The sequence below is a fragment of the Salmo salar genome, chromosome 10 (genome assembly GCF_965601325.2).
Source record: "Salmo salar chromosome 10, fSalSal1, whole genome shotgun sequence".
Lineage (NCBI taxonomy): Eukaryota > Metazoa > Chordata > Actinopteri > Salmoniformes > Salmonidae > Salmo > Salmo salar.
This window is the reverse complement of record NC_138300.1, coordinates 69,342,268-69,362,337: the sequence shown is the minus strand read 5'-3', so window position 1 is coordinate 69,362,337 and position 20,070 is coordinate 69,342,268. Positions and strand designations below refer to the sequence as shown.

General features: G+C 41.0%; 1 protein-coding gene across 3 annotated transcripts in view; it reads right to left on the bottom strand.

Annotated features, from left to right (window-relative positions):
* The window catches only part of LOC106560721 (alanine and arginine rich domain containing protein), a 164,778-nt gene that overhangs the window by 90,870 nt on the left and 53,838 nt on the right, over window positions 1-20,070 (bottom strand). For all 3 annotated transcript variants that reach the window (XM_082957124.1, XM_082957126.1, XM_082957125.1), the window contains 7 exons: window positions 19,337-19,633; window positions 19,106-19,201; window positions 18,921-18,997; window positions 16,499-17,302; window positions 13,142-13,383; window positions 12,317-12,520; window positions 11,972-12,002 (listed from right to left, as the gene is read on the bottom strand). In XM_082957124.1, the coding sequence (XP_082813250.1) occupies window positions 11,972-12,002; window positions 12,317-12,520; window positions 13,142-13,383; window positions 16,499-17,302; window positions 18,921-18,997; window positions 19,106-19,201; window positions 19,337-19,633 (1,751 nt within the window). The remainder of the gene's footprint in view (window positions 1-11,971; window positions 12,003-12,316; window positions 12,521-13,141; window positions 13,384-16,498; window positions 17,303-18,920; window positions 18,998-19,105; window positions 19,202-19,336; window positions 19,634-20,070) is intronic.

Sequence of the window (20,070 nt, the reverse complement as noted above, 5' to 3'; positions counted from 1 at the left end):
TCTCCCGTTTGTCCAATTCAAAATCCCTCTGCTGCTTGGTCCTGATTTGGTGGGAGATTCTGTCAGGGATTTCGTCGTCGTCAGACGATATGGCGAAATCATCATCGGAAAAGGAGGACCAATATGCAGCAGAATTGTGTTGGCTCATCTTGAACATTTATTAGACTCAAAATGAACATACAAAATAACAAAACGAACTCACGATATAGACAGTCTTCTCAGGCTCACATACGCTAGACAAGAAACAATCTCCCACTAATGACAAACACAAACACACCCTAATATATGGGACTCTCAATCAAAGGCAAAGAGAAAACACCTGCCTTCAATTGAGAGTCCCAACCCCAATTAATCAACCCTAGAAACACACTCACTAGACTCCACATAGAAATACATAAACATAGACCATAAACCAAAAACTCGGAAATACTAAATCAAAACGCCCTTTTACCAAAACACCACCCCGAACCACATAAAACAAATACCCTCTGCCACATCCTGACCAAACTACAATGACAATTAACCCTTATACTGGCCAGGACGTGACAAGATCATTGCTAAACAACAATTTTCAAGCAGAATTAAGTCAAAACTGTAACTCTACCACTTTGGAACATTCACTGTCTCTTGGTAAGCAACTCCAGTGTAGACTTGGCCTTGTGTTTTAGGTTATTGTCCAACTGAAAGGTGAAATAATCTCCCAACGTCTGATGGAAAGCAGACAACCAGGTTTTCTTCTAGGATTTTGCCTGTGCTAAGCTCCATTCCGTTTCTTTATCCTGAAAAACTTCCCAGTGCTTAATGATTACAAGCATACCCATAACAAGATGCAATGCTAGGTTTAGGACCATATTGTAGCTTAGAGACCCCAACTGATGTATAAAACAGTCTTAAAAATATCTACTTGGTTTAGATACAAGCATCATGAAACCTATAGCACAATTAATAAATTACACATTGTGTACATCAGTTTTTTGGACCAAACTTGCTTACAACTTATTCCATGTGGTTTCTTCCTTCAGACTCCATGAAATGATTACCTCTTCTAAATATTTGGTCACATGATTCATTTTGTGTATGGTTTCCTAGAAACAAGGGGTGGTTCAACTAACCCTTTGGCACAACTTACCCCACTCTCCCCATAGGTACCATTGATTTGCATTGGATTTTTGTCACAAATCCTAAAATGTTAGCATGTGGAAATAGTGCCAGGGAAACAAACTCAGAGCATGGATAAGTGTCATACCTTGTCCATAGATTGCTTAAGGGGAAAGGAAGCCAATATAGTGATTTTGTAATTTGGCTGAATTACAGACAAAAAGTTAAATTTATTGCATTCTAACTAGTTTCCTCGATAATTTCTCGATAGTTGCTTAATAACATTAGCAGCAGGGCTCTAGACATTTATTTTCCCAGTGCCACGTAAGAAAATGGAGATGATAGCCTATAATTAATAAAGTATTCTAATAATAATAAAAATCTATCCAGGGAATGCATGATTGATATTTTGATGTGCAACCTGTCAAAATAGGATCCAGAATTATCAGATTTCCTTTGGTCTCTTTAGCGATGAATTTGCTGACATCTTTTTGCATAGGCTATATATCTAGACTATAGCTGTCTCCACATGCTTCAAGATGGCCACCATTGTTCCTGTACCCAAGGCAAAGGTAACTGAACTAAATGACTATCGCTCAGTAGCACTCACCTCTGTCATCATGAAGTGCTTTGAGAGACTAGTCAATATCATATCACCTCCACCTTGGCTGTCACCCTTAGAACCACTTCAATTTACTTAACGCCCCAATCGGTACACAGACGATGCAATCATCATCATCACACTGCCCTAAGCCATCGGGACAAGAGGAATACCAATTAGAGATCGACCGATTTATCGGAATGGCCGATGAAATAATTAACTTAATTATTTCAAGTTTTCATAATCGGTATTTTTGGACACCGATTATGGCCGATTACAATGCAATTCTCGAGGAGACTGCGTGGCAGGCTGACTATCTGTTACATGAGTGCAGCAAGGAGCCAAGGTAAGGTGCTAGCTAGCATTAAACTTATCTTAACATAATCACTAGTTAAACTAGTAATATCATCAACCATGTGTGGTTATCTAGCTTGTCCTGCGTTGCATATAATCGATGCAGTCCTGTTAATGTATCATTGAATCACAGCCTACTTCGCCAAACAGGTGATGATTTAACAAGCGCATTCGCAAAAAAGCGCTGTTGTTGCACCAATGTGTACCTAACCATAAACATAACTGCCTTTCTTAAAATCAGTAGTTTTATATTTTTTTAAACCTGCATATTTAGTTAATACTGCCAGCTAACATGAATTTCTTTTAACCTCTTGGGGCTAGGTGGGACGCTAGCGTGCCACCCGTGGTGCACTCCATCAACAGCAGGTGCATTTCAAGAGCGGCAAATTTGAATCCAAATAAATGTCAAAATTCAAATTTTTCAAAAATACAACTATGTTACACCATTTGAAAGATAAACATCTCCTTAATCTAACCACGTTTTACGATTTCAAAAAGGTTTTACGGCGAAAGCATAAATTTAGAGTATGTTAGGACAGTACATTTACAAGAGTTGTGTGTAATGTTTTGTCAAGTCAAAGACAGGGTCACCAAAACCATAAAACCAGCTAAAATGATACACTAACCTTTTACAATCTCCATCAGATGACACTCCTAGGACATTATGTTAGACAATGCATGCATTTTTAGTTCTATCAAGTTGATATTTATATCCAAAAACAGCGTTTTACTATGGCATTGATGTTGAGGAAATCGTTTCCCTCCAATAACCGGCAGTCAAGTCAGCGTCACAAATTAAATAATTAAAATTAGAAAACATTGGTAAAATATTATATTGTCATTTAAAGAATTATAGATTTACATCTTTTGAACGCAATCAACTTGCCAGATTTAAAAATAACCTTACTGGGAAATCACACTTTGCAATAATCTGAGCACTGTGCCCAGAAAAATACGCGTTGCGATACAGACTAGACGTCATGTTGGGGAGATCTAAAATCGAAAATACTATGTAAATAATCCATTACCTTTGATTCTCTTCATCAGATGTCACTTCCAGGTATCACAGGTCCATAACGAATGTAGTTTTGTTCAAAAAAGCTCATCATTTATGTCCAAAAATCTCCGTCTCGTTAGCACATGATGTAAGCCAGCCGGACTTCTCGTCATGAACGAGGGGAAAAAATATATTTCCGTTCGTTCAAACATGTCAAACGTTGTATAGCATAAATCATTAGGGCCTTTTTTAACCAGAACATGAATAATATTCAAGGTGGACGAATGCATACTCTTTTATAACGTATTGGAACGAGGGTACCCAACATGAAGTAGCGCGCCAGGTGTCTAATGGGACATCACCGTTTCTTGTTCGGTCAGATCTCCCTCCAGAAGACTCAAAACACTTTGTAAAGGCTGGTGACATCTAGTGGAAGCAATAGGAAGTGCCAAAATATTCCTAAACCCCTGTGTTTTTCAATGGGATAGGTTTAAAGTCAATACAACACATCAGGTATCCACTTCCTGTCAGAAAATGTCTCAGGGTTTTGCCTGCCAAATGAGTTCTGTTATACTCACAGACACCATTCAAACAGTTTTGGAAACTTTAGAGTGTTTTCTATCCATATATAATAAGTATATGCATATTCTAGTTACTGGGTAGGATTAGTAACCAGATTAAATCGGGTACATTTTTTTTATCCAGACGTGCAAATGCTGCCCCCTAGACCCAACAGGTTAACTAGGGAAATTGTGTCACTTCTGATGCGTTTTGTGCAAGCACAGTCAGGGTATATGCAGCAGTTCGGGCTGCCTGGCTCGTTGCGGACTGTGTGGAGACCATTTCTTCCTAACAAAGACCATAAATTAATTTGCCAGAATTGTACATAATTATGACATAACATTGAAGGTGGTGCAATGTAACAGCAATATTTAGACTTAGGGATGTCACCCGTTAGATAAAATACGGAACGTTCCGTATTTCACTGAAAGAATAAATGTTTTGTTTTCGAAATTATAGTTTCCGGATTTGACCATATTAATGACCTAAGGCTCGTATTTCTGTGTGTTATTATATTATAATTAAGTCTATGATTTGATAGAGCAGTCTGAGCGGTGGTAGGCAGCAGCAGGCTCATAAGCATTCATTCAAACAGCACTTTCCTGCATTTGCCAGCAGCTCTTCGCTGTGCTTCAAGCATTGCACTGTTTATGACTTCAAGCCAATCAACTCCCGAGATTAGGCTGGCAATACTATTAGAACATCCAATAGTCAAAGGTATATGAAATAGTCCTATAATAACTACAACCTAAAACTTCTTACCTGGGAATATTGAAGACGCATGTTAAAAGGAACCACACCTGCTTTCACATGTTCTGAGCAAGGAACTTAAACGTTAGCTTTTTTACATGGTAAATATTGCACTTTTACTTTCTTCTCCAACACTGTGTTTTTGCATTATTTAAACCAAACATGAACATGTTTCATTATTTATTTAAGACTAAATTGATTTTGATGGATTAAGTTAAAATAAGTGTTCATTCAGTATTGCTGTAATTCTCATTATTGCAAATATATGTATATAAAAAAAAATTATAATAATAAAAAAAAAAATCTGCTGATTAATCGGTATCGGCTTTTTTGGGTCCTCCAATAAAATCGGTATCGGCGTTGAAAAACCGTAATCGGTCGACCTCTAATACCAATGCAAGAATGCTGTTCATTGATCATAGCTCAGCATTCAACACCATAGTACCCTCCAAGCTCATCATTAAGCTTGAGGCCATGGAGCTCAAGCCCACCATGTGCAATTGGGTCCTGGACTTCCTGACGGGCCGCCCCCAGGTGGTGAAGGTAGGAAACAACATCTCCACTTCGCTGATCCTCAACACTTGGGCTCAACAAGGGTGCATGCTCTGCCCCTCCTGTACTCCCTGTTCACCCATGACTGTGTGGCCATGCACGCCTCCAACTCAAATCATCAAGTTTGCAGACGAAACAACAGTAGTATGCTTGATTAACAAACAACGACCAGACAGCCTACAGGGAGGAGGTGAGGGCACATGGTGTGTGGTGTCAGGAAAACAACCTCACACTCAACGGCAACAAAACAAAAAGGAGATGATCGTGGACTTCAGGAAACAGCAGAGGGAGCACCCCCCTATCCACAACGACGGGACAGTAGTGGAGAAGGTGGAAAGTTTTAAGTTCCTCGGCGTACACATCACGGACAAACTGAAATCGTCCACCTACACAGACAGTGTGGTGAAGAAGGCGCAACAGCACCTCTTCAACTTCTGGAGGCTGAGGAAATTTGGCCTGTCACCTAAAACATTCAAACCTTTACAGACGCATGCACAATTAAGAACCTCCTGTCAGGCTGTATCACCGCCTGGTATGGCAACTGCACCGCACACAACCGCAAGGGTCTCCAGAGGGTGGTGTGGTCTGCACAATGCATCACCGGGGGCAAACTACCTGCCCTCCAGGACACCTCCAGCACCCAATGTCACAGGAAGGCCAAAATGACCAAGGACAACAACCACCCGAGCCGCTGCCTGTTCACCCCGCTACCATCCAGAAGGTGAGGTCAGTACAGGTGCATCAAAGCTGGGACCGAGAGACTGAAATACAGGTTCTATCTCAAGGCCATCAGACTGTCGAACTGCCATCACTAGCACAGAGGCTGTTGCCAACATAAACTTGAAATCCTTGGCCACTTTAATAAATGGATCACTAGTTACTTCAATAATCCCACTTCAATCATGTTTACATACATTGCATTACTCATCCCATATGTATATACTGTATTTTATACCATCTATTGCATCTTGCCAATGCCACTCTGTCATTGCTCATGCATTTATTTATATGTATATATTCTTATTCCATTACTTAGATGTGTGTATTAGGTAGTTGTGGAATTGTTAGATTTGAGATATTACTGCACTGTCAGAACTAGAAGCACAAGCATTTCGCTACACTCGCAATGACATCTGCTAACAATGTGTATGTGACCAATAAAATGTGACTTTTATGATTTATTATCCACCATCTGAGGAAGTGGAAACTCAAAACACTTAGCTCGATTGGTAACTTAAATATGAACTTGTTGCTAGATAGATTAATCAATTAGCCTACAAGACTATCAGTAAATATAATGTCCTACAGAAACTTTCCAGTGCTAGCCATAGGCTAAAAGATTAAGGGGGCTGTTTTGTTAGACTTCAGTGCGGCTTTTGACATTATCACTCATAGTCTGCTGCTGGAAAAATTTATGTGTTATGGCTTTAAACCGCCTGATATATTTTGGATAAAGAGTTACCTGTCTAACAGATCACAGAGGGTGTTATTTAACACAACATAATCCAGGTAGAATCAGGAATTACCCAGGGCAGCTGTCTAGGCCCCTTACTTGTTCCAATCTTTACTAACAACATGCCATCTATGTATGCGGACGACTCAACACTATACACGTCAGCTACTACGGCGATTGAAATTACTGCAACACTTAAAGAGCTACAGTTAGTTTCAGCAACTATTTTTGTTAACCTCTTACATTTAGATGTTCAGCTAGCGGAACACCGCTCCAATATCCAATGATAGGGCGTGGCGCGAAATACAAACTCCTCGAAAATCCAAAAACATAAATTTTTCTAACATATGACTATTTTACACCATTTTAAAGACAAGACTCTCCTTTATCTAACCACACTGTCCGATTTCAAAAAGGCTTTACAACGAAAGCAAAACATTAGCTTATGTCAGGAGAGTACCCAGCCAGAAATAATCACACACCCATTTTTCAAGCTAGCATATAATGTCACAAAAACCCAGAAGACAGCTAAATGCAGCACTGACCTTTGATGATCTTCATCAGATGACACTCCTAGGACATTATGTTATACAATACATGCATGTTTTGTTCAATCAAGTTCATATTTATATCAAAAAACAGCTTTTTACATTAGCATGTGACGTTCAGAACTAGAATTCCCACCGAACACTTCCGGTGAATTTACTGAATTACTCACGATAAACGTTCACAAAAAACATAATTATTAAAAAAATTATAGATACAGAACTCCTTTATGCAATCGCGGTGTCAGATTTTAAAATAGCTTTTCGGCGAAAGCACATTTTGCAATATTCTGAGTAGATAGCCCGGCCATCACAGGCTAGCCATTTTGACACCCACCAAGTTTAGCACTCACCAAACTCAGATTTACTATAAGAAAAATTGGATTACCTTTGCTGTTCTTCATCAGAATGCACTCCCAGGACTTCTACTGCAACAACAAATGTTGGTTTGGTTCCAAATAATCCATAGTTATATCCAAATAGCGGCGTTTTGTTCGTGTGTTCAAGACACTATACGAAGGGTGACGCGCCGGCGCGTATCGTGACAAATTTCAAAATATTCCATTACCGTACTTCGAAGCATGTCAGACGCTGTTTAAAATCAATTTTTATGCGATTTTTCTCGTAAAATAGCGATAATATTCCGACTGGTAGACGTCGTTTTCGTTCAAAGACTGAAAATGTAAAATGGACTCTTCACGTGCACACGCGCGCCCGTCTCATTGTTCTCAGATCGACCACTATCCAAATGCACTACTGTTTTTCAGCCAGGGACTGCAGACTCGTCATTCAACGTTCTGGCGCCTTCTGAGAGCCTATGGGAGCCTTAGAAAGTGTCACGTTACAGCAGAGATCCTCTGTTTTCAATAAAGAGGCTAAAGAAGGCCAAGAAATGGTCAGAGAGGGCACTTCCTGTTTGGAATCTTCTCAGGTTTTGGCCTGCCATATGAGTTCTGTTATACTCACAGACCCCATTCAAACAGTTTTAGAAACTTTAGGGTGTTTTCTATCCAAATCAAACAATTATATGCATATTCTAGTTTCTGGGCAGGAGTAATAAACAGATTAAATCGGGTACGTTTTTTTATCCGGCCGTGAAAATACTGCCCCCTATCCATAACAGGTTAAGATAGGAATGTGATTTTAGTTTTCTAACGAGATCATAGTTTTCATGTCTTTTGCACATTAACTAAGCCACGCCACAAATGAGGTCAGAAGAGCATATCAGTGTGATGGAACCGCCCTTTTCGTGTACAGTGCTTGAAAGGACTCGCTAAGAATTAACATACCAGACCAGCAGACGTGAAACGTGAACTAAACGTTAAATGGTTGAAACTCCCAGACCAGAAGACATGAGACCGTGGTGCACATATTGAAATGGTTAGAAACGAGGGATACACCGATATGACATTTTTGGCTGAAACCGATATCTGATATTTTCTTTGCCAGAAATCAGATACCGATTACCGATATTTAAAATTTTAGCGGCCTTTTAAGCATTCTAGTACAGTTAAATAGTTGACACACAAAAGTTATTTTGTTGGCATTTACGTATGTCCCCATTACCAGTAAAACATAATTAAAACCTATTTTTTTCACTTGTTGTGCGGTTTCGTTGTTCATTCTCAACCAGGATTTCATCATACATGTCAAGCAGTGAAGTTTCAGCCATGTCTGTTCGTGGCCTCTCTTCCTCGGTGCGCACTGTCACTGTGTCCATTTCCAGCTGTGTCTTAATATTTCACGTAAACCCTGTTTCTTGTCTGCATCGAAGTAGCGCTCCTTGTAACTAGCATCGAGCATGGTGGCGACACAGTAGAGAGACTCAGAGAATGCCACCGAATCGCTTGTTCACAGCCTCGAGTACTTTTGCAAGTTTTATCCCCATGGTCTGTGTCGGCAGTTTTGTTGAGCAGGCGTTTCAATGCCATGATAGAGGGTATCAAGTCTTCCGCACATGCAGTTGATTAGCTTATTTCTCGAGTCAGTTGTTCGAATGGCGCGAGGAGTGTGTTCATGTTTCCAAGTTTCAAACATGTTCTCAAATGCCATTGAAATGGCAGCAGCGGTATGAGAACCTGCACATTCTTGAGCATGCAATACGGCTTTCCTCAGTAAGAAATCCTCGTCGACCCACTGTGCTGTCAGACTCAGCATGCTAAAGGGGCTGACATCGCTGGTCCAAATGTCAGTCGTGAAGCTAATAGCAAGTAGCTCAAACGTGCGTTTCAACAATACTGTATAACTCCGGTAGGGCAACATCTGAAAAAATAGCGCCTACTTGAGTGTGTACCGGGACTTGAGGTGCTGGACCAGTCGGCGAAAGCCAACATCATCCTCGACAGAGAACGATTGATTGTCAAGGGCAATGAACTCCATTATATTGGCGTAAATGGATTTCACCTTTGAGTTGTCTAGCTGAAATTTTCTTAATCTTTCAAATGACTGCTTGACAAGAACTTGTTTAGTTGTTGGAAGTGTGCTCTTAGTATTTTCTGCTTTTGTTCTGTGTAGCGCTGTATTTTTCGTGGCGTCATTATGTCATCTACCTACGTTATATAGGTATGCACGTCAGCTTTGACATCGGTTTGGCCAATGCCGATGCTGACATTTTTAGCTAATATCGGCCAATTCAGATATGCTTACCGATATATCGTGCATCCCTATTAGAAACTCAGAAATTCTCAACATGAGGTGAAGAATATAAAGACTAGACCAGAACATTTGACAGTCTACAGCTGTGCATGTAAAGGGATCTAGAACTTTGGCTACCTACCAGAGAAAAAAAAAAGAGGCAAGAAGCTCACCTCAGACAATCACTGGTGAATCATTGAAGCCACAGACAACTACGAAGGACATTGTGACCTCTGGTGGACAACCAGAGCCTTACACCTATCGAGCCGTTTCCATAGAAGGATTGATCGGTTGCAACAGAGAGACGATGAACAAAGACATCTACACGTAAATACATTACATTTCTTACCCAGACGAGCGGTGGTTCATGTGCAAGGTATATAATTAATGTGAGAATAGTAATAGAATGTATACATTATAAATGTCCATTTCTCCATCCCCACCCTCTCTCAATTGTGTAACAAGCAGTCATATCTTGTCAGTTGACTAGGGACTTCTCATGTAAGTGTGTATGTGTATTCTGTGTTATTACTTACTTGGTAAATAAATACATTTGATTAGTACTGAATAATCAGAAAAGGCTGGGGTTCTTGCGGAGTCAAGAAGTCTGCAACGTTCAGAATGAGACTGATATGAGGTACTGATTAATAAGTGACTGCTATCGAGAATATATATATATATATATATATATATATATATATATATATATATATATATATATATATATATATATATATATATATATATATATATATATATTATATCTAGCTACATATACACACACACACTCTTGAGTTTAATTCGGGAGATGGTATCTCGTTAAACAATGGGTTAATTGTTAAATTATTCATTTAAATCGGTTAACAATTAAATGCAGTTGGTTGATTCGATAAATAACAGTCAGTCATCACATTAATGCAAGTCACGTCATGACAATGAATAATGTGGAAATTGAGGAGTCTAAACTGCTTGGAGTAACCCTGAATTGTAAACTTTCATGGACAAAACATATTGATACAACAGTAGCTAGGATGGGGAGAAGTCTGTATATAATAAAGCGCTTCTGTGCATTCTTAACAGCACTATCAACAAGGCAGGTCCTACAAGCCCTAGTTTTGTCGCACCTGGACTACTGTTCAGTCAGGTGCCACAAAAAGGGTCTTAGGAAAATTACAATTGGCTCAGAACAGGGATCCAAAATAAATACAAATAAATAAAAATACTTGATGAGGCCTATTCACCGTAAATGACGCACTCCACTCTGCGGGCGCATCAAAGCCATACTACATAGCCTACTCTGGTAGTAAAGTGGTGCCATTCCCTCAATATTAAGCAGTGATACATTATATACTCACAGAAAGCTGTGCCACTCCTCTATGTTACTAGAACAACAATAGTTGCTTTGAATACTGTATTTTTCCTGTAATTCCATTTTGAGCAATGGTCATATGCTTGTGCATATCAAAATGCAGCTCTCCCTCTGTGCGCACTCTACAGTGGGTAGAGGGAGTGCGAGTGCCTCGAACACACAGCAGGGAAACGGGGACAGGCTGATACTTTTAAAGTAGGAATCAACATCATGCATAGGCTATTACTGTTGAGCAAATAATGGTTTTAGAACAATCTACAGGAACGTTCTGTAGCAAAATCACTGAACATTACCGATGGAAGCAAAACGATTTGGTAAGAGGAAGGCAATGTTTAACGGTCGTCGTACGTCATGGACCAAGGCGCAGCGGGTTGAGTGCTCATCTTAACTTTATTAGACCACGTAACAACCAAAACAAGAAAACGATCGAACGAACAGTGTTGCAGGCTAACACACAGCAGTACAACAACAACTTCCCACAAAGGGACAGGTGAAAACAGGGCTACTTAAGTATGACTCTCAATCAGCAACAACGATGTACAGCTGTTCCTGATTGAGAGCCATACCAGGCCAACAAAGAAATACACAACATAGAAAAACATATAAATACAAAACAAGAACATTACCCAAAAACCCCGGAACACATAAATCAAACACCCCTCTTACATAAATACATATCCCATTAAACCCCGAACTACATAAAACAAATACCCCCTGCCACGTCCTGACCAAACTACAATAAGCAATAACCCCTTATACTGGTCAGGACGTGACAATGTCGGTGTCAGTCATTTTTGGTTAATCGTCCCAGCTCTAGTGAACTAAGTGTTTATCATTTCCATTAATTTTGTACTGTGGTATATAGATCTACAAAACAGATAGCCTAGACATTAATTAATTTACAATCTTTGATTTTGGAGCGTAATGTACCTTTAAAAAAAATCATAACATTTTCTTAATGATCTCAATGAATGAACATGTGGGTGCACAAAGAAAGCTATGGTAATAGTGGAGGGGAAAAAAGACCAAAAGAAAAGTGACTATGCCAGAAGTTTACCTTGTCTTTCTGATGCCATGCAGATAGAGACCTGACAACGACAAACAAACAAACACAAACAGAAGAGTGGGAAAGATTATTTTGGAAAACGTCACGAATGTTCGCTCCTCAAGCTCTCCGACGAGCAGCACGACTTATTTCGTAGAAGCGCGATGGTATAACACAGTAAACCTTTCAAAACGAGTAGTTTAAGAGTTTGACATGCAACATATTTGAAAGCAGAAAATAGAGAAATATAACAGATGAAGTCAAAAGAAAAGTCCAGATCATATCCCACCACCAATCATTAAACTGTCAGAGTTAGTGACATCATCAGTTATGTAAAATGGCATACTGCATATATACCTTCCATCATCGTCCGACACTTGACTTAAAGTACTATCGTCAAACACTGAGAGGGGGTCTCCTGCGTTAACATGGTTAGCTGCCTGGGGGGCTGGGCCATGCCTGGCTCCCCCCAGAAAGGGTAACTGTAAGGTGGCCTCGTTAGATACAGCTCTCCCCTCCTCCTTCTTCTGCTGCTGATGATGTAGTTGGTCCTCCAGGGCCCTGTCAGCGCATTAGGGAGAGCATAGACCTAGCGGTGAACGTCATGCCCCATGACATGTAGCCGTAGCCAATAGCTGGGAATATGGTTGATTGCTCTGGAGTGGGAGGTGTCATTTAAGTAGTGGCAGCAAGGTAAAGGACAGGGGATGGAATCAAAACTAAACCAAAGTACAGCTGTGACAAGGGATTGTCTTAGAGTGGACCAGGGTATGATAATGGAAGACGTCCGTCTGCCAGCTGGTATCAATTTGACCCTTGGATGAGTATAAGCAAGGAAGTGGCAGTGTTTCCACTATATTGCTTTCACCTTACAGAGCTGCATTTATCGAAATGGGTTGGGCCAAGGGTGAGCGGTAGAGAGATAATTGTAACCGAATGTATTTGGTTGCCTTTGGACTGCTGGTCTTTAAGTGAAAATTACAACTAATATCAGAGCTCATTTGATCCCACTCTTTCAAATAACTGCTCCAAGCCTCATAGGCCTCATGATTCTGTCAGTCATGTTTTGATTGTCCTCTGTCCTTCAGGAATCTTATTGCCTGGCTCCTAAAGCTATGCACAATGACAAAGCAAAGGGAATTAATTGGGGGGGGGGGGCTAAATCAAAACAAAGACGCATACCTCTTTGGACTTTTGGACCAGTGTCTTTGGGTAATACGGTCTGTTGCTCTGAACAGATGTTCACTTTCTGTTGCTCCATTTCCACTGCGTGACACTGTAGGGTGTCCCAAACTGGTCTCAGGTTTCTCCTCTTCTTCGTCTAGTTCACGTTCACACCGTCTGCTCATTGATCCTCCGGCAACCCGTGAGGCACTTGATTTTTGCAGCACCTCCATGTTGGCCTTTGTCTTGTCTTCGCCCACCTGAAAAGACAGGGTAAATGTTTAATGATCAAAGCTGCAGAATTAACCTAACACATACTGTTTGAGAATGGTAAGTTTAAGCAGGCCTTTAAAATGAGTTTTGGAGCAGGTATACTACCATACATAATTGAGTGTCACCCCTCTCCTGAGAGACCTAACACCTTCTTCATGTAATATGCTCCAAATAGCACCACAGCAACCATGGTTAAGCTTAATTACAGGGATGCAGCAGCTTTACAGGCAGCTCCATTCCTATGCAATACTACACAGCTACGTTAACCTTTCACAGAGCAGACATTATCCAAAATGCCTGAAAAAACACATTCAAAAGGCTGGCCAAAATGTTTTAGTTAAGAGTGTTTACAACTTAATTTTGTTGGATTCGAACGTCTAACTTGAAATATCTTACACTATTGGAACTGAGTGGATGGAACCTCTTGCCGTTTGGGGTTTAAGGCTGGGTTTCTGTACAGCACTTTGTGACATCGGCTGATGTATTTATAAAGCCTTCCTTACATTTGAATGATTGATTGAATCTACTGAGTGAGAAAGGGGAGTGCAGAAAGGGCAACGGTCTGGTTTCAGTCACAGATAGGGTAGGACAGCCATGAGTTAGGGAGGAGTGAGGAATTCGGTCCGAGGTCAGGTCAGATGAAGTGAGAAAGAACAATCACCACTAAAGTCCTGCCTAGCAACAGATGTATTGGCTGTCCAGATGTGCAAGGAGGACACTCAGCCTAGAAGGAGGGTATAAATATATGTACTTGTGTAAACATGTCTGTCTTACGCAGCCGTTTGACCCAGTGGGTGAATAAACTTGGTTTGAGCTTTTTCCTAGTCATCTGTTTGAGTTTTTACTCTGTTTGTCAGAACCTAACACTTTCAACAACCTTGATGATTATAGATGGCAACTGTTTTAGTATACCAGGGTATTAGTAGCATATTAAAGGGATAGCTCACCCAGATTTGTGCTTCCTTACCTAGATAATCATGAACATTTTCAAACAAAAACAAACGGATAAGGACAGAAAGCAATCCATGCTTTGGTTTTGTTAAACTAGCCACTGCCCCAAACGCTAATATTAGCATTTGACCAATATAAGTCAATGTCCTTCAGTTAGCATGCCCAAATAAAATAAAAAAGTATGATTTATTAACTCAACAACTTGGTTTGAAGATACTTTGAGGACTGGAGCATGCCAACTAGGGGACATTGGCTTACATTGGGTTTTGTTCGAAGATCAGATTAAAGATCAGCACTATACATGTCAATCAGCTTAAAGCAGGAAAGGAGAGAGGAGATTTAAACGAGGCCAATGAGGTGTTAAATGTCACTCTGGGAGCTGTCCACAATCAGCACCTCATTGGGTGAGGGAGTGGTTGATGAAGTGAAGAACTGGTGTGGTCAAAGAGAAAAGTAACGCTCACTTTGCTTCATGAATTTCTTTTATTAACCTCTCTAGGGTAGGGGGCAGTATTTTCACATCCGGATAAAAAACGTACCCGATTTAATCAGGTTATTACTACTGCCCAGAAACTAGAATATGCATAGAATTGTTTGATTTGGATAGAAAACACCCTAAAGTTTCTAAAACTGTTTGAATGGTGTCTGTGACTATAACAGAACTCATATGGCAGGCCAAAACCTGAGAAGATTCTGTACAGGAAGTGCCCTCTCTGACCATTTTTTGGCCTTCTTTATTCTCTTTATTGAAAACAGAGGATCTCTGCTGTAACGTGACACTTTCTAAGGCTCCCATAGGCTCTCAGAAGGCGCCAGAACGTTGAATGATGACTTTGCAGCCCCTGCCTGAAAAACAGTAGCGCATTTGGATAGTGGTCGATCTGAGAACAATGAGACGGGCGCGCATGTGCACGTGAAGAGTCCATTTTCTTCTTTGAATGAAAACAACGACTCCCGGTCGGAATATTATCGCTATTTTACGAGAAAAATCGCTTAAAAATTTATTTTAAACAGCGTTTGACATGCTTCGAAGTACGGTAATGGAATATTTTGCAATTTTTTGTCACGATACGCATCCGCGCGTCACCGTTCGGATAGTGTCTTGAACGCAAGAACAAAACAGAGGATATTTGAACATAACTATGGATTATTTTGAACCAAAACAACATTTGTGAATGAAGTAGAAGTCCTGGGAGTGCATTCTGACTAAGAACAGCAAAGGTAATCCAATTTTTCTTATAGTAAATCTGAGTTTGGTGAGTGCCAAACTTGGTGGGTGTCAAAATAGCTAGCCCGTGATGGCGAGCTATCTACTCAGAATATTGCAAAATGTGCTTTTGCCGAAAAGCTATTTTAAAATCGGACACCGCGATTGCATAAAGGAGTTCTGTATCTATAATTCTTAAAATAATTATGTTTTTTGTGAACGTTTATCGTGAGTAATTTAGTAAATTCACCGGAAGTTTTCGGTATGTTTGCTAGTTCTGAACGTCACATGCTAATGTAAAAAGCTGTTTTTTGATATAAATATGAACTTGATTGAACAAAACATGCATGTATTGTATAACATAATGTCCTAGGAGTGTCATCTGATGAAGATCATCAAAGGTTAGTGCTGCATTTAGCTGTGGTTTTGGTTTTTGTGACATTATATGCTAGCTTGAAAAATGGGTGTGTGATTATTTCTGGCTGGGTACTCTACTGACATAATCTAATGTTTTGCTTTCGTTGTAAAGCCTTTTTGAAATTTGACAATGTGGTTAGATTAACGAGAGTCTTGTCTTTAAAATGGTGTAAAATAGTCATATGTTTGAGAAATTGAAGTAATAGCATTTCTAAGGTATTTGAATATTGCGCCACTCGATTCCACTGGCTGTTGACTAGGTGGGACGATTTCGTCCCACATACCCTAGAGAGGTTAAATGTCGACAATTTCCGATAAAAGAAAAGAGGAATGGCAGGAAGTAGAAAAAAAGAAACAAAAAAAGAGTGAAACAGGATGTCTACAAGAGGTATTTCCCTGGCATTGTTTTGGGCCTTTTCACACAGACTCAGCTGAGGTGATGGAATGGAAAAAGCGGAGAAAGAAAAAGAGAGAAAGAACAAGAAAGAGTTGGGGGGACTATAACGGGAGCAGTAATAATCCTCTACCTCTTTCCAGAGCAGGGCCTTCTCTTTCTCCAAATCCAGGAACACAACCTTCAGCATCCCTACCTCGTGCTTGAACCTCTGTAGGTCCTCTTCCAGCTCTTCGTCTGAGGGAAGGAAAGGAGCTGGGGGACACACATTGCTCAATGAGGGGGGCTGAGACTGGGAGGGACGCACTTCGGTTTCTTCTTCGTACATGGAGGGGCTCTTCTCATCGTTCTGTTGGACTTGCCCTGGCCAACGTTCCTCTGCGGCAGGCTTTGGTTTGGTAGTGGCATCTTTGTTTGGGCTAGAGTTGGAGTTGTCAGCCGACTTGGTCAGAGAGTCCTCCAGCCCGGACCCCCTCTGCTCAAGAATGGTCAGCAGGACTGCATTGCTGCTACTCCTCCTTGCCCTGCTCAATGGACAGACCATAGGCTCCCCCAGCTCTTTGTTGCTGGACTCTTCCTCAGTGGTTCTGGCGGGAGATTCAACTATCTCTACGTTCTCCTCCCATTTTTCTTCTTCTTCTGTAGTTTCGTCAGAGGCAGATTCAGCTGGAAATTTTCCAAATTTCTCCTTCAGTTCGGCCGCCACGTTCCTGTAGGAGGACTTAACCTCCCTCTTCTCTAACTCCACCCAGATCTTCCCATAACGTTTCTGCCAGCCTGGCTCTTCCTCCTCCTCTTTACCATCTCCCTCACTTTCTCCAACTACATATCTCCCTTCTTTCTCGATGTACTCCTCATGCTCCTCCACAGTTTGGGACCCGACAGGGTCAAGCTGGTACGGGTTACTTACGTCTAACTCTGATGCAACGTCTTTCTCCTTTGATGGCATGAGTAGACAAAGGAAATGCTGTTAACACAGATGCCTACAATGGGATATACAATTAGGGTATACAAAGCATGAATGTTCACAAAAATACTGAAAACGCCAACATTCAAAAACAATTGTGTGTAGGGGCATGCAGGTAACATTCAAACTTGTACCACTTTGCCACAATAACAAGACTAATATTTCATACATTTCATAAAATAGTCAGTGGCCAGCAGTCAAAATTTGGAACATTAAGTATTAATGATGTACATTTTCTGATTGGAAACTGGTTCTGGTTGAAAAGATGAGAAGTCATATAGCTGTTGTTACAACCAGAGAGAACATACATATTTTGGTTATTATCTGTTCAGATAATCAGTTTACAACCAGATAAATATGTATTTTCTGGTTGCTAAAAAGATGTCCACAAAATGTCCTTATACAAGCAATGAACTCAATGATGTCATTGCAACTAGTTTTGCCCACTGGTTGAGAGAGGGACTACATAGGTGGTTCATAAGCCAATCTGTTGTGAAGGGGATGATGTCAGATGAGATGGGTGATGTGGATGAAATGTAGCTATGCCAGGTGAATGATAGGCTTTATTGTAAGGTAGGGGATATACTGTACACTACAGTAATATGATGTACAAAATGTGACGAGGTAGGGTGGAGGTAGTCATGGCCAAATGGTCTATTCCTTCCTAAATGCTCATATTATCTTTGGGTTGCACCTCGGCGCATATTGGTTGAGCCCATTCTACTCCTCTCAAGGGTTGAGGTGAGAAAATAAGAAAGGCTAGATCAATTTAACGTAGGGGAATGTGGTGATTTGGGGGAGCCTAAGATTAGGTAAATTGGAGAGGGTATTCCCTGACTAATGCCCCCACCTCTTGTGGCTGCTCCTCAGGCTCTGGACTGCTCTCACTCTCTTGCTTCACCGGTGAGGGCCTACACATATAGTCACAATGGACCTCAGGATCTCGTCACAATATCTCTGTGCATTCAAATTGCCATCGATAAAATGTAATTGTGTTCGTTGTCCGTAGCTTATGCCTGCCCATACCATAACCTCACCTCCAACATGGGACACTCTGTTCACATTGTTAAGATAAGCAAACCACTCGCCCACATGACACTATACACGCTGTCTGCCATCTGCCCGGTACAGTTGAAACCGAGCTTCATCTTCATCACATTTCTCCAGCTTGCCAGTGGCCATCGAAGGTCCAAATTTTCCCACAGAAGTCAGTTACGACGCCGAACTGCAGTCAGGTCATGTTGCATTTATATTTTTGTTCAGTATAGTTTTGCCTACTGTGTCAGTTAGGGGCTACATAGGGTGTTCATAAGGCAGTCTGTGGTGTAGTGGGTGATGAGAGAGAGACGAGATGCATTAGATGTGATGTAGATTATTTGTAACTATGCCATGGGTATGATAGGCTATATTGTAAGATGGGGAATATACAGTACACTACACTATTATGAAGTAGCAAATGTGACGAGGTAGGTTAGAGGTGGTAAAGTAAAAGCGTTAGATATATTTTAAAGCAGTGAATATGTAGCGATTTGGCGGAAGTATGAGATGAGGTAAGCTGGAGAAGGTTTTCCCTGACTAAGGCCCCCACCTCTTGTGCCTGCTCCTCGGGCTCTGGACTGCATTCACTCTCTTGCTTCACTGGTGAGGGCTCACGCACAGGGTTATCTGCAGGGAGAGAGAACCTGTTTTAACAAGAGCAGCAGTGGACGTACGTCTGCAAATAGTCAGTCTTAAATCAACGCTAATTAATTAGGTCAACTTTAGGCTACTCACTAGGTTTCAAAACTGCGATGGTCTCTGTTACGTTTGGTAGTTGCTTTCCAGTGCTGGGGGTAGAGGTATTCACGTGGTCGGAATCCCAATCAAAGTCTAAGAACAAGGAAGAAAAAGTGAATTTATGCACTGCTTACATCCTTGGCACCAATGGGCAAAAAGCCTATCTAAGGTTAGCCAGAAATACACTCAAAAGTACATGCAGTATCTATAATCTCCTTACTCACTTACCTTTCTCACTCTCTGTTCTCTGGAGCAGCATCTTCCGAGCACAGGGCTGGGGTTGGGTTTGAGGGGTAAGGCAGCGCGGGCTGGCCAATGGGAGGGGTCTCTCCGAAAGAAAGTCTCTTTTCTCCTCAGGACCGCTCCTCTCCGCTATTACTGCATCTGGCTCCTGCACAGCCGGCAGAGGGATGGGGGATCGGGAAGAGGCCTCCACCCTCAGCTCCTCGCCACCGGGGGAAGGCACTTCGTGGCCGGGGAGGGTTCTCCTGCTGGCGGTGCTGGCTGTGTCCCAATCAGAGGCATCTGTACCAGCAACACAGGAGACAACAGTCAGACAATCAGCATGTCTGAGGGAATCAATTTTAGCAAAGTAAGTAGCATTGCACGAGCCTTGAATTGTTTGAGCCAGAACAACTCATAGCAAGAGCCCATCTCCTGTTTCTGTAGCGTGAGGCAGCTTTATGTACAAGTACACCCCCTGGACAGGACGCTAAACTAACACAGGGCCTTACCCCCAATCTACAGTGGGGTCTGAAATTATTGACACCCTAGATAAAGATAAGCAATAATGACTGTATAAAATAAATAATTCAAATACCTAGCAATATTGTACAACCAAAAAAAATTGGAAATTCAATTACTTTATTCTAATACAATTGCTTAGAGAAAGATATTTTGTGTAGTAATACCTTTTTTCTGTCAAAAAGGTAAAAGTAAAAATTATTGACACCCCCAAAGAT